Source organism: Ambystoma mexicanum, chromosome 4p (assembly GCF_040938575.1).
Source record: "Ambystoma mexicanum isolate Mex_15411 chromosome 4p, UKY_AmexF1_1, whole genome shotgun sequence".
Classification (NCBI taxonomy): Eukaryota; Metazoa; Chordata; class Amphibia; order Caudata; family Ambystomatidae; genus Ambystoma; species Ambystoma mexicanum.
In genome coordinates, this window is record NC_090927.1 from 1,163,730,627 (window position 1) to 1,163,744,189 (window position 13,563).

The 13,563-nt window shown below is 50.0% G+C and overlaps 1 protein-coding gene across 17 annotated transcripts in view; it reads right to left on the reverse strand.

Annotated features, from left to right (window-relative positions):
- SYNE1 (spectrin repeat containing nuclear envelope protein 1) overlaps positions 1 to 13,563 on the reverse strand; it is a 1,651,720-nt gene that overhangs the window by 202,000 nt on the left and 1,436,157 nt on the right. For all 17 annotated transcript variants that reach the window (XM_069606781.1, XM_069606782.1, XM_069606785.1 and 14 more), the window contains one exon: positions 4,284 to 4,439. In XM_069606781.1, coding sequence (XP_069462882.1) covers positions 4,284 to 4,439 — 156 coding nt within the window. The remainder of the gene's footprint in view (positions 1 to 4,283; positions 4,440 to 13,563) is intronic.

Sequence of the window (13,563 nt, forward strand, 5' to 3'; positions counted from 1 at the left end):
GTCGAATTACAAAAATGTCGAATTTTTTTCGATTTTTTTTCGAATTAATGTTTAAATAAATAATTAATTAATTATAGTTTATAAAACATAATTTTTTAAAATGGTTAAAGGTATATCCATGGTGGGTGGGGGGGATGGGGAGGAGGGGGGGGTTGGAGGTAGGGGTTTGGGATGGGTTTCTTAAATAATTAATTAATTATTTAATATTATATTAAAGATTTTTTAAAAATAATTAAAGGTATATCTATGGGGGGTGGGGGGGATGGGGAGGAGGGGGGGGGTTGGGGTAGGGGTTTGGGATGGGGGGGTTAGGGGGGGGACCCCCCCCATAAAAAATGTTAGTATTTGTGTAAAAAAAAAAAAAAAAAGTGTTTTGGGTTTTCGATTTTTTTTCGACATTTTTTTTTCGAAATTATGACTTTTCCTATTATATGTATGTGTTTTCGACTTTTTTGCATTCGACATTTTTTTTTCGACATTTTTGCTTTTCGACATTAAGTTTTCGACTTTTTGTCTATGAACCGCGGCCGTCTAGGTCATATGCACAGCGGGTGTAATTTATGTACACTGAAGGTTGCATAACGCAAGCCCATTTGTGCTGGCCCTCACGGACCATGTTGCACAATAAACTCAAGATCGGATTTTGGTCTGACAAATATATGAAATTTCGATATTAACCCCTAGCATAACCTAATCCATTAAATATCATAAACACCTGGAATATGCTACTATGATTAGGATTTGTTAACTGTCACGGATTTGCGTAAAAAGGCATAAGCTACTTCAGATCTCACAAATCCAATGTATGCTGATCAATGAACAGTCTGCTCTAAAGCATTGGAATGAAATCTTTGACATAGTCAGGATGAAGACACATATTATTAACCCTGGGTGAAGGGTGGGGGGGGGGGTTCAATGGTGCTGGTAAACTCACTCTTCTGCGCAAGCAGGGTTTGGAGAATGTAGCGCAGAGAGGCAGCTGTATAGGTTCTCATGAGTCATGGGCGCTTGGAATCGGCGCCTGGCAGGCTGATATTTAAGCTTTTCAGTCCAGAGTGGGACCTTTCGCATTACACATATTTGCAGAAAGTATTTGCGAGTCCGCATAGAATACTCGCATGTATGAATTTGCGGATCAAGCCGTTGTTGCAACACACACACACTTTCTGGACACACATATGCTGGACATTAACCTCGGAGGCCCTCTTCAGATCACATCATACACTACTAGTAAGTTTCTTTCCTCTCCCCCCCCCCCCCGTGTGTGTGTGCCTGGCTACAGTGCACGCCAGCCCCACCTGACAGAGACAACTGGTGCCTGCTTCCTGCAAAGTTAACTGTACCAGTAAAACACTGCATGCCATGTAACAGAGCACAACACTAATCAGCGCTTCCCAGCCATTCGCAGCACCATAAATCATTGGATAGCGGGCCGGCTTGCTAGCTGTGTGAACACAATTTGGAACACCTTCCTAAGGCGTTACTATAACTGCTTACTCCTGCATGCACTAACACTTTACCACCACTTACCAGAGCCACATGCGGCCCTACTGTGCATGTTTTTAGCCACGTGCATACAGCGCCTCTCTAAATCTCTTGCATGTGTACAAGCATGTGAACAGCAATATGTGGCAGTGTTTGATATGTGCACTAATTATAGCACTTTCTTGCAGCATTTGAACAGCTACTACGACACATCCTGGTAGAACGAAATTGCAGGAGACAACAAGGGACAATCTGGTGACAACTAACCTAAGCTAAGTGCTGCACTACCTCATGTGTGTTTATTATGTTGTTGTGTCTTTTATACTGCTATAGTGATATTGTATATGTGTGTAGAGTCAGAAGCAGAGACGTGTGTTTCTATGAGTGTAACAGCTAGCTGGAATAATGCGCAGTGATCAAAACCTTACCCTAACATCCCCAACCTATCCATAACCTCTCCCTAAACCTCATTCCGGTTTCCCTACCCTCCCTCCTATCCAATCATTGTCACCCTACCCTAACCCTCCTTCCCTGCTGGGGTTGCGGAGCCCTGTATAAAGCACTGACTTGCAGCAGGACCCAAAACCGCAGTGGGGGTGGTTGGTTCATCCCACTCCTGCGCCTTGGAGTTGTGGACGGACCCTGTCACAGAACTGTATGCAAAGTAATGTTATTTTATGAGTTGTGTTGTAATGTAACAGACACATGAACCCTCAATATGTCAATATGTAGCATTTTCTGTAAAAGTCGTGAATTGACGCGATTCACGGATGATGGTTTGAGGGCCAATTTTTTTTATAGGCGAGGGGTGGGCCACTTTTTTGAGGCGAGGGGTGGCCTACTTTTTTGAGGAGAGGGGTGGGCCACCTTTTTTTTGGTGTCCGGGCCTATTTCTTGTCCCAGTCCGACCCTGGTGGAATGTAACTTACGTTTTCGTCCTCCCTTAATCATTACATACTCCCGTATTTACGATGCCACAGATTTTCATGCCGGCGCAAATACTGAGGATTTCTATAGAGTCTGCCGCTGTTTTGCACAGCAAAAAGCAGGCAGACATAGCATTCCATTGTAAATACTGCCTGCCATGACGAAAAATTGGTGGCGGGGACCCGTGGACTTTAAGGTGCACACATTACGGGTCCCTGCTGTCAAATTATGGGGAACTCCAAAATGAGCGCCAGTCTGTTTTAGAAAAACAGTTGTTTAAAATGTGTATTTCAAAATGTTCATACTCTGAATTACTACCAAGGAAACATGCTACATCATACCCCTGATTTAGGGTCTGGTTTTTCCGTTCCTAGCAATTATTGATATTGAAACTACGACCAACATGAAACATAAATGAGGAAATATCTATTGATATACGAACATAATTTTCATAGGATAATATCTGAATATTTCCAGTTTTTCACTTTATAAAACTACTTTAATTGATGTGTGTGCTTACATGTAGAATCTCCGACACGCTTGGCCATATTACTGAAGTTGTTGGTATGGTCTACCCTCAGTAACCATGGATATTGCCGGTGGCACCCTCACGTCCATAATATACCAGTTGGTGTGCTGCATGGAAATGCACTCTGACCAGTGCTTCCTTAACACTGTAAATACAATTGCCACTAAAACATTGACAGAGAGAAACACGACCTTAGCAAGTCTCAACTTCTTTTTGGTATCTGCCCCCAGATCTCCCCGACACCCACCTGGGCGAGACAGAGAGGGAGAAAGACCCACTTTCCCGTCACCTCTCCCTGTAAAGGTCTTCAAAAAGGAACCCGTCTATCAGGTTGGCAGGTGCCCTGGATTGCATATAGATCTTCTGCGCAAAATCATTTCCACCAAGTGCTCAATTGAAGTGTCCTTGCAGAAATGACATTGTAAAGCCGTAAAATGAGCCACTCTGGCCATTTTCCCACACTCCCAAGCATAGCTGAATTATGCAGTGGCAACGCACTTGGCACTGTATTGGGTATGGAAAATAGTACAATTGGAATTGACTGAAATGGTAGCAATTTGACTGAAACTGATATGAATTGTCTATGAACTGACTGTTTCTGAACTATAATGAAATGTCTATTACGGTTTGTATGGATGGGTTTTACCATTGTTTTATTGTTGTTTTATTATATTTCGTTGTATAAGCATACTTATTTATGTGATAGTTGTTGTGAATGTGTGATTTATTGTAAAATGAAATTGTAAATGTTCTTAATGAACTAAATACAATAAATAAATAAATAGCTGAATTATAATCTGTCTCTCATTGCATGCTCGAGCAGTGACATTTTCTTCCAGGGGGAGGAATACCATCTGTTCTGTAATATGGATCTTTCTCATTATCCTGTTTGTAGCTATATAATTATATGAAAATATAAATACAAATTTCCACTGAGCTACTTTGATATTCCATTAAAAAAATCTCAGACTGAGAAACACAAAAAAAGTTCTGGAATTATTCTTTTTATAAAATCAAGGAATATCCACACCACATTGACAAATCAGGATGATGATCGCATCCTCATTGAACTTAATAGTTGAGAAAGGTTAAAGGCAATTCTCCAGAAGAGGTCTCCTTCTACCTTAATTGATAGTTAATGAAAGTTTCACTTCCTTGTGTAATTATGAATTCAGATGTACTGGGAGGAAAGCAAATCCGAACAGCTTTGCTAGCTTGTGATAGTTAAAGTAGTGCACATTCCGCCATCCGTCATAGTATAAACTAGCTGAGGAAGCAGGTTCAGTGAAAGAGCATGTAGTCCATGTCAGGGCGTATCACAGCTGTCTGGTATGGGGCTTACCTGGTGACAGAGCTCTTCCCATTGCCTGTGCAACAGCTCAATGCGCTCCTTGAGGATAGAGATGTCATCAGCGCTTATGAAGGCGGACACGGTCTCCTTCAAACGCGTCAGCTGATGAAGGTCATCCGTCCACCCGTCAACATCGTTTTCCAGCTCCTAGGACGAGAAGAGCAAGTGGGTAACATCATTTCATGACCAGAATCTTAATTCATCAATTGTCCATTCACTGCTGCCACCAAAAATCATTAAGCCTGGAAAATCTTGTGTAGGGTGCAGCGACTCGCCAAGCAGTAGTTTAGATAAAATGGAAAGAGAGATGGTGTACTATCGTGATGATTGTTATCTTTTCTACATATCTAACCAAAGTATTTAGACTAAATAGATGACGTTTGCTTACGTGATACGTAGTTATGGAATAGAAGAGGACGTAAGAATGCATTTCCAGCAAAAGGCACCTGTCCTGACTGTTTCATAAAAAAAGCTTTCAACTCTTATGATAGCTGTAACACAGAGCACAACTTAGATTTAAACGTGATAGCTGAGAAGTCATTTAGCATGTTTGCGATATTCAAATAACATATAAAAAGATGAAACAGAAGAATCTGTAACGCAAAACATGTCAGAAAATTAAAGGAAACAAAACTAACACTTGAGAAGTAGGATGACTCGTGTGGAACAGGAAGCAAGCCAACACACATTGCACAGGGACGAAAATATATGTTTGCCACAAGAGTTGGTCGTATATAAATGAGTGCATGTGAGTCTTCGGATAATGCTCGCAGCACAAGCAGTCTGTTAACACATTTTGAAAGAGGCAAACTCTAGCAGCGTAATGATAAAGGAAAGAGATTCTGAGAAATGACAACTTAATTCTGTCGATCATTTCTACAAAGTTTAAGTTAAATATTGATCAGAATCATGCACTGGAGTTTCATCAAGAGAACACATGTGTGCTTTCTCATACTCCTCACGTAGGTCCCACATCTTGTGTGTCATTTTGAGTGCCCACATGAGCACGCCTTTCGTCCTTTGCCCTACTGTTTGTACCTCAGTGCAATCCATTTATCCCTACTCTTCATTGCATATCTGGTTTTTAATCAGAGGTGTGCTCGGTGCTCAGAGCTTGAACAGTGACCGTAATGTAATGTTCTAGGTGGCGCAACAGGTTGTTGTATCTACTGTACTTTGTACTTTAAATGAAGCGCTCCCATTTATGAAGGAAGGTATTGGTACATGGTGCAATAAACAGCAATTTAGCAAATATCAGCAGCAAGGGATTACATCATCCATTTGCCTTCCTGTCCAGCAACATTTTAGTTTGGAGGGAAAACTAATGTCTCCTGTATAGATTATTTTTTTAAATGTCCAGCCTGTAGGGGTAGACACAGGATGGGAGGCTCCACTAATATTCTTTGCATCAGCACTTCTGGTGGGGGCTGCAAGTACACCCTTGCAGCACCACGGCATGAGAGGCGCCCCCTGGCACCATGCAAGCATGATTTAAAATGTTCTGAGACTGGATATTTCAAATATAATGAGTCTAGTGAGAAGATAGTATCTATTAGGTTTTTAGGTATCACTACCGCTGTAGGGTTCTGAGAAGCCATCCTCAGCGGACCTGCAAAGGTTTAGCACAAAAGCAAAGCAAACTTTCACTTGGTAAAGAGGCTCAGCGGTAAGGCTTAGTTAAACTAAAGAGATCAGACGTTTGGTGTGTGGGAGGGAAGACTAATCCTTCAGATAACACATTACTAAGATGTAATTCATGTGTAATGTGTTCTTCTAATGGATTCCTTCGTCCAGAATTTCCTCATCTTTGATAGACGCATTGGAGGACGGAGGACAGTGAAAAATAAAACCCACACCAAAAAGCTCTGGAGGACTGCTTGGCCAAAGCAAGCCCTGACAGGGAATCAACGCAGTAATGTTTGGCAAACATGGGAAACATGGCCAGCAAAAGCCCACTTGGCCACTTGACAGATCTTCAAAGCGGGGATCCCCTCTGCAGTGCAGAGGTGGCAGCCGGGCCTGTAGTGGAATTGGCCCAGAGACCCAAATGCACTCTGGCGTGATTCGCAGGCTGACTGTTCGGCAAGAACAGCAACCCTGCTGGGTGAGTGGCAGCTAGGCTGGAATGAATGGGAGGAAACTGGATAAAAGGCGAGTCTCTTGGCTTGGAAGGCAGAGTCGACCACTGGAATGAAAGAACCGAAGACGAGCTGGAAGAGGACAGCTGCTGAAACTCCTGGACCGTTGGTTTGCCCGGTGAAGCCCTGCTGCAGGTCCGAATCGCCAGGTTCATCTCGACAAAGAAGCCCTTCAAGGACGACTTCTCCCTTTGAGTTGGTGGGACGAATCAACTCGTAAGCCACCTGGATACCATTCTTGGAGCTGGTTGTATTTTCCTCAGAGTGCTGCAGGAAACCGAATAGCCAGGGAGAAGGACACCAGTTTGTGTGCTTCACTACAGCTACTGGAATCGAAGATTTGCCTTTGCCAGCTTTCTGACCAGTCCCAGTGCAGTGCAGTGCAGGAGTCCCCTGACGTCCTCCCTCTTGTCCCCACGACTGAGGCTCAGGAACAGCGAGATCTGCAGGAACTGCCAGGAACAGACATCTTCAGCTGCATCTTTTTCTTCATTGTAAGGTACTGTGAAAACCTGACGAGAGAACTTACCTCTCACTGTGAAAGTGCTTGAAACTTTGGCAACTTGCAGGCCCTGTCAGCTTGTGACCCAACATATGAATCTTTCTTTAACTAACTACTTCTGAGGACTTTGGCAAAGACTTTTCCGTTTAACTTCCAGAACTGCTTTATCCTATACAAGACTTTAGTCCATTGACTTTGGCCTAACCTATTACATTGAATCAACTACTCTGGGGAACTCAAACTATTTGTACTGTTTAAGAGTAACTGTAATATCCGTTTTATTAACTTATGCCTTTTTGCTCCTACTTCAAAAACTCTGAATGCCATTTTGTTCCTCCTTCAAAGTAGTCTAAATGCCTCAGAACCTGCTATTGTGAAGTAGGAACAAGTTACTTACCTGTAACTGTTGTTCTCCAGCATGGGTCTGGCATGGATTCACATGCTCATGAATATTCCCCGTCGTCAGGCTGGGAATCCTCGGTAAAGAAAAAAACCAGTATCAGTTTCGTTTCTGATCTGTCTTTCGTAGTAATAACCAATCACTGGTCTCTGCGTCATACTGACCACAGCCAATGACTGCCCTCTACCTAAGCACCGCCTCTGGCAGCCATCTTCAGATTTGGAAGCACGTGAAGTGGCAGTATGACCAAGTGAAGAGCCGCAGAGGGGTAGGCGGGAGGGTTCGCATGTGAATCCATGCCAGACCCATGCTGGAGAACAACAGTTACAGGTAAGTAACTTGTTCCTTCTCCAGCATGGGGTCTGGCATGGATTCACATGCTCATGAATAAAGAATACATAGCAGTACACACATGCACAACCACGGGAGGTGGCAAAGGCTCAACATTAAGCATCACATCAACTCAACATTAAGCATCTTACCTCCTCACCAGGCTCACCTCAGGCGAACAGGTTGCGCAGCACTGCTTGGCCGACCCTGGACTCCTCCCTGGAATCCCGGTCGACGCAGTAGAATTTCGTGAAGGTGTGCGTCGACCTCCACGTAGCAGCCCTGCATATGTCCAGCAGGGGCACACCAGATAGGAACGCCGTGGTAGCTGCGATCGCTCTGGTGGAATGGGCTCTCGGACGGCCAGGCAGCGGTCGGTTTGCCAACCGGTGACAGTACATGATACAGCCGGAGAGCCATCTGGAGATGGAAGCCTTCGAGAGAGCCTTCCCCTGATTGACAGGTCCAAAGTTCACAAAGAGTTGTGACGTCTTCCGAAACCCCTTCGTGCGGTCCACGAAGAACTTCAGCGCTCTAGCTACATCCAGCGAGTGCAAAGTCCTCTCAGCCGGCGACGAAGGCGACGGGAAGAACACAGGTAACACCAAGGGTTCGTTGAGATGGAAATCCGACGGTACCTTGGGCATGAAGGAGGGGTGCGTCCTTAGCACTACCCTCGTGTCGTGGAAAGTCAAGTACGGGGCCTTGCAGGAAAGGGCCTGGATCTCTCCCACTCGTCGTGCGGAGGTGATGGCCACAAGAAAAGCTGTTTTCCACGATAGAAACTTCAACGGGGCCGAGTGCAGAGGCTCGAACGGAGGTCCCATGAGCTTGGTCAGCACCACGTTGAGCTCCCACGCCGGGGCCGGAGCCTTCACCGGCGGGAACGATCTGAACAGTCCCTTCATGAACTCTTTCACCAGACGATGAGACCACAAGGACGTCCGCCCCGTGGTTCTGGTGTATCGGGAGATCGCAGCAAGATGAATCTTGATGGACGCGTGTGCCAAACCAGCTTTGGCCAGCGTCAGCAGGTACGGCAGTACTTGGGGAGCCGTAATCCGTAGAGGGTTAATCTTCTGTGCGTGGCACCAGACAGAGAACCTCTTCCATTTGTGTCCGTAGCATTTAAGAGTCGAGGACGCCCTGGCCTTTGCAAGAACCTCTCTGCAATCGGCCGGTATGTCGTATCCTCCAAACTCTAGCGCTGCAGGAGCCAGGCCTGCAAGTTCAGCGACTTCGGGTCGTGGTGGAGGATGGCGCCTCCTTCCCTGGAGAGTAGATCCGCGTCCGCCGGCAGCTTGATCGGCGGGGACGCTGACAAGTCCAGAAGGTCCGGGAACCATATCTGCCTCGGCCACGCAGGTGCGACGAGGATCATCCTGCACCGTGACCTCTTGAGCTGGTTGACGAGCCGGATTAGCAGAGGCAAGGGAGGGAACGCGTAGAGGAACAGGCCCTCCCAGGGGAACGAGAAAGCATCGCCCATGCTCCTCGTCTGGGGAAACCTGCTGGCGAACCTCCGGCACTTGGTGTTCGTCGCCGTCGCGAACAGGTCGATCTGGGGTGTGCCCCACCGTCGGAAGAGGCGATCCACCAGATCCTGCCGTAGTTCCCACTCGTGGCACGAGCGCAGCTCCCTGCTGAGTGAGTCGGCGATGGTGTTTTTTATCCCTGCCAGATGAAACGGCACCAGAAAAATCCCTTGGGCGACGGCCCAATGCCACAGGTCCTGCGCCTCCTTGGACAGCGCTGGGGACCTGGTTCCGCCCTGTTTCCTGATGTAAAACATGGTGGTGGTGTTGTCGGTGAAGATCCTCACCACCTTGCCCTTGAGGGACGGAAGGAAGGACCTGAGGGCCCAAAACACTGCACGGAGCTCCAGGACGTTGATATGCAGGGACTTCTCCGTCGGGAGCCAGAGTCCCCTCGCGTGCAGATTTTCGGTGTGCGCTCCCCACCCTTCCAGGGAGGCATCCGTGGTCACAGTCTCCTGGTGGGCTGGGGTCTGGAAGTCCATGCCCGCCGTCAGATGCGCGCGGGTGCCCCACCACCGTATCGCTCGTCGGAAACTCTCGTCGAGCTTGATCCTTTCCTCGAAGCTGCCCGTCGTCTGGATCCAGCGCGCATCCAGGAATTCTTGCAACGGGCGCATCCGGAGCCTGCACATGGGAATGAGGTAGATGCAGGAAGACATCATCCCGAGGAGGGACTTGATGGATCTCACTTTGGCCGCGTCGGCCACCAACATCCGTTGCACCTTGCCCAAGATGGTCCTGGTCCTCTCCTCCGACGGGGAGGCCAGAAGGGACACTGTGTCGAGCCTCGCTCCCAGAAACAGTGCGACTTGCGCGGGCACCAGGTGGGATTTGGCGTAGTTCACGGAGAATCCCAGGTCCGTGAGGAGTTGGACAGTCCTTGCCGTGTGGACCACGGCGAGCTCCTTCGTCTTGGCGCGGATGAGCCAGTCGTCCAGGTAGGGGTAGACGTGAATCCCCTCGCGGCGCAGCTGCGCCGCCACCGGTGCGAGGCACTTGGTGAATACCCTGGGTGCCGACCGTAGTCCGAAGGGAAGGGCTTTGAACTGGTAATGAGGCCCTTGGACCACGAACCTGAGGAATTTTCGGTGCCCCTTTAGGATGGGAATGTGGAAGTAGGCATCCTCCAAATCCAACGACGATAGGAAGTCTCCTTCCTCCAGTTGACCCAGGACGTGCTGGAGGGTGACCATCCGGAACTTCTGCGCCTTGATGAACTTGTTCAGCCGTCGCAGGTCCAGGATGGGGCGCCATCCTCCCGTCTTCTTCTTCACGAGGAAGTATCGCGAGTAGACTCCGGAGCCCCGAAGCCTCTTTGGGACGAGTTCGATGGCGCCCTTTCTGAGCATCGCCTTTACCTCCAGGAGAAGTTGAGGGACGTGAAGTTCTTTCCTGGCCACGGGGGGGACGCGCGGGCACCTTCTTTGAAACTCGAGCGCGTGGCCCCGGGCCAGGGCGTCCAGCACCCAACGGTCGGTGGAGATGGACTCCCACACGCTGACGAAGCCCGCCAGCCGGCCTCCCACCGGGGTGCTTCGGTGGGGGCCCGACCCCAAGGCCGGTTCAATCCTGCTTGGACGCGGCCTTGCCGCCTTGACCTCCTTGGCGACGACGGCGGGGTCCGCTAGACTTGCCTCGTCCTCTGTAGGCCTCTTGCGACGACGAGCGGGCCGCTTGACGGTAGGAAGCGAAACCGCCGCCGGAACCTTTGGAGGCGCCCTTGCCTCCGCAGCTCCGAAAGGGCGTCCGTCGTTGCAGGACTCCAAGGGCCCGGGCCGTCTCAGTATCCGCCTTGATGGCCTGAAGGGAATCGTCCACTGTCTTCCCAAACAGGTTGTTCCCGTCGAAGGGCATGTCCAGGACTCTGGTCTGGACGTCCTGCCGGAAGTCCGTAGCTTTGAGCCATCCACGACGTCGAAGGCAAACACCGTTGCCCAGCTGGCGGAATCCAGTGTCGGCGATGTCCGTCGCCACGGTGATGGCGTGGTCCGAGGCCACCTCACCTTCCTGCAGGATCTCAAGGGCCTCCGCCCTCTTGTCGTCCGGCAGAAAATCCAGCAGGGGAGCCATCTTGTACCAGAGCTCCCTGTCGTAGCGGGCCACGATAGCCAAGGCGTTGGCCGCTTTAATCGTCGTCGCTGCCGACGAGATGACTCTACGCCCCATAGTATACAATTTCTTTCCCTCGCCGTCCGGCGGGGAAGTCGATGTGGAGGCCGCACCCCCCCCCGCTTTCTTCCTGGCTGCCGCGGAGACAACGGAGTCCGGGGTAGGCTGCGCCCGGAGGCATAGGGGGGCCGTGTCCGGGACCCGGTACTTTTTCTCGTACCGGTCTCTTCTAGCTGGCGTCGTGGAAGGGTTCTTGAGGAGGGAAAGGCCCTCATCCCAAATGTCGTCCAACAGAGGCACTGCGAGGACCGTCTTCCTCTTGGCCTCGCGCCGCTGATAAAGGAAGCCTTCCTTTTTCTTCTCCTCAGGGCAGAGTTGGAAAAGCTCGGAAGCCCTGGAGATCATGGAGTGGAAAGATCCGATCTCGTCGGGCGGAGAGGCCCTGGTGGGAGGCGACGACGGAAAATCCTCGTCGTATGCCTCGTCGTCCGTACCCGTCGCTGCCGTGTCAGTCCCCGTATCATCCCCTCGGGTGGACGGGGAGGAGGGCTGGACGGGGCGCGACGGTTGAAAAGGAGGTGGTGGATGGATCCTTCTTTTCTTGGTAGGGGGAACACCAGAAGGTCCCGGTTCTGGATCCCCCGACGGGAGAGGTTCCTCCGTCGGTAACGGTAGCCTCGTCCTTATCTCGGAGCATAAGGACTGTATGGCCAACAAAATGGCCGCCGAGTTGTCTTGCGGCGCTGGCAGAGGGGAATCCGACGGGCGAGCAGGGGCCCCGTCGGTATCCTCGACGATGTCGTCGTCGTCACCTGCGTCGGGGTCCATTCCGACGGGCTGGCCTTCTTCCACGCCTAGGCCGTGGCTTAAGACCTCGATCAGCTCCTCTTCTGAGGTTGAGGCCGAATCTACGACGACGCCCTGCCCCCCCTTCTTCTTCCCCACGGAGGGTTTCACGGGGGTCCTATCGATGGGCACAAAGGAAGACTCCCTCCGCGGAGGCAGGGAGATTCTGGGCCCTGAGGTCGTCACCACTGGTGTAGCCACCACAGGCTGAGCCAGGGCCGCCGCGACCGTTTCGATAGAGGGCTTGGTCAGATGGATCAAGGCCTTCACCACCTTAGGTGCGCTCACCGCCTTATCCTTGAGGGAGGGGGCACTGCCACGCTCCTCCTCTGCCTTAGAGCTCGACCGGGGCCTCTCCAGGAGCTTCGCCGGGTGCTCGGCCTTCCTCTTACCCGACCCAGAGCGTTGGCTCGTGGTTGATGGTGCCGGGGAGGGTGCGCCCTGCCTGGCGCCCGTAGAGCCCGACCGTTCGGCGCTCCCGGTGCCAGCGGACTCGCGGTGCTTGGCCTTATGTTGGGCCCCCGTCGCCGGGGCGCCCTCAAAGGTCTTAGAAGACCGCTCGGATTTCTTCTTCTTCTCGCCAGACGGGCTCTTACCCTCCAGCCAGTTGGCGAGACGTTGATGGCGGTCCTTCATGGTCCGTTCCGACATGTTGCCGCAAAACGCACAGTCCTTCTCCACGTGCGTCTTGTCCTCATGAAGGCAGTAAAGGCAGAAAGAGTGTTCGTCCTCCTTGAAGACGTTCTGCAGCTGGCATCCAGGGCAGACCCTGAACAGCTTTCCGGGCGTCGAGCTTCCCTTCTCCTGGGCCATCTCCGAGACCGGGCCTGAGAAGCTTCTGGAGTCCTCCGAAGCGTAGCTCGACGAAATCTTCACCCTTGAGGGGCACAGATGAATCCGACACGGGTCCCCGTTGATCGGATGTAGGATCGGTGGAGCTTGAGGCTCTTTTGACCGAAAGAATCGAAGTTTTTTGTGAAAAAGCGCGAAAAATAGCACTAAAGCTCGAGAGCAATAGCACGAGGATCCCAACACATGAACGTGCGGTAAAAATCTGAAGATGGCTGCCAGAGGCGGTGCTTAGGTAGAGGGCAGTCATTGGCTGTGGTCAGTATGACGCAGAGACCAGTGATTGGTTATTACTACGAAAGACAGATCAGAAACGAAACTGATACTGGTTTTTTTCTTTACCGAGGATTCCCAGCCTGACGACGGGGAATATTCATGAGCATGTGAATCCATGCCAGACCCCATGCTGGAGAACTGAAGTATATTTTTGTGTGATATAGATTGCCTCCTTCTAATTAATGTTTTATAACTGACTGTGCAATAAATTAATAAGTGTTTTACCAAGAAACCTTGAGTATAAGAGTCTATTTGAATACTTGTAATTATAGACCTCCGTGTA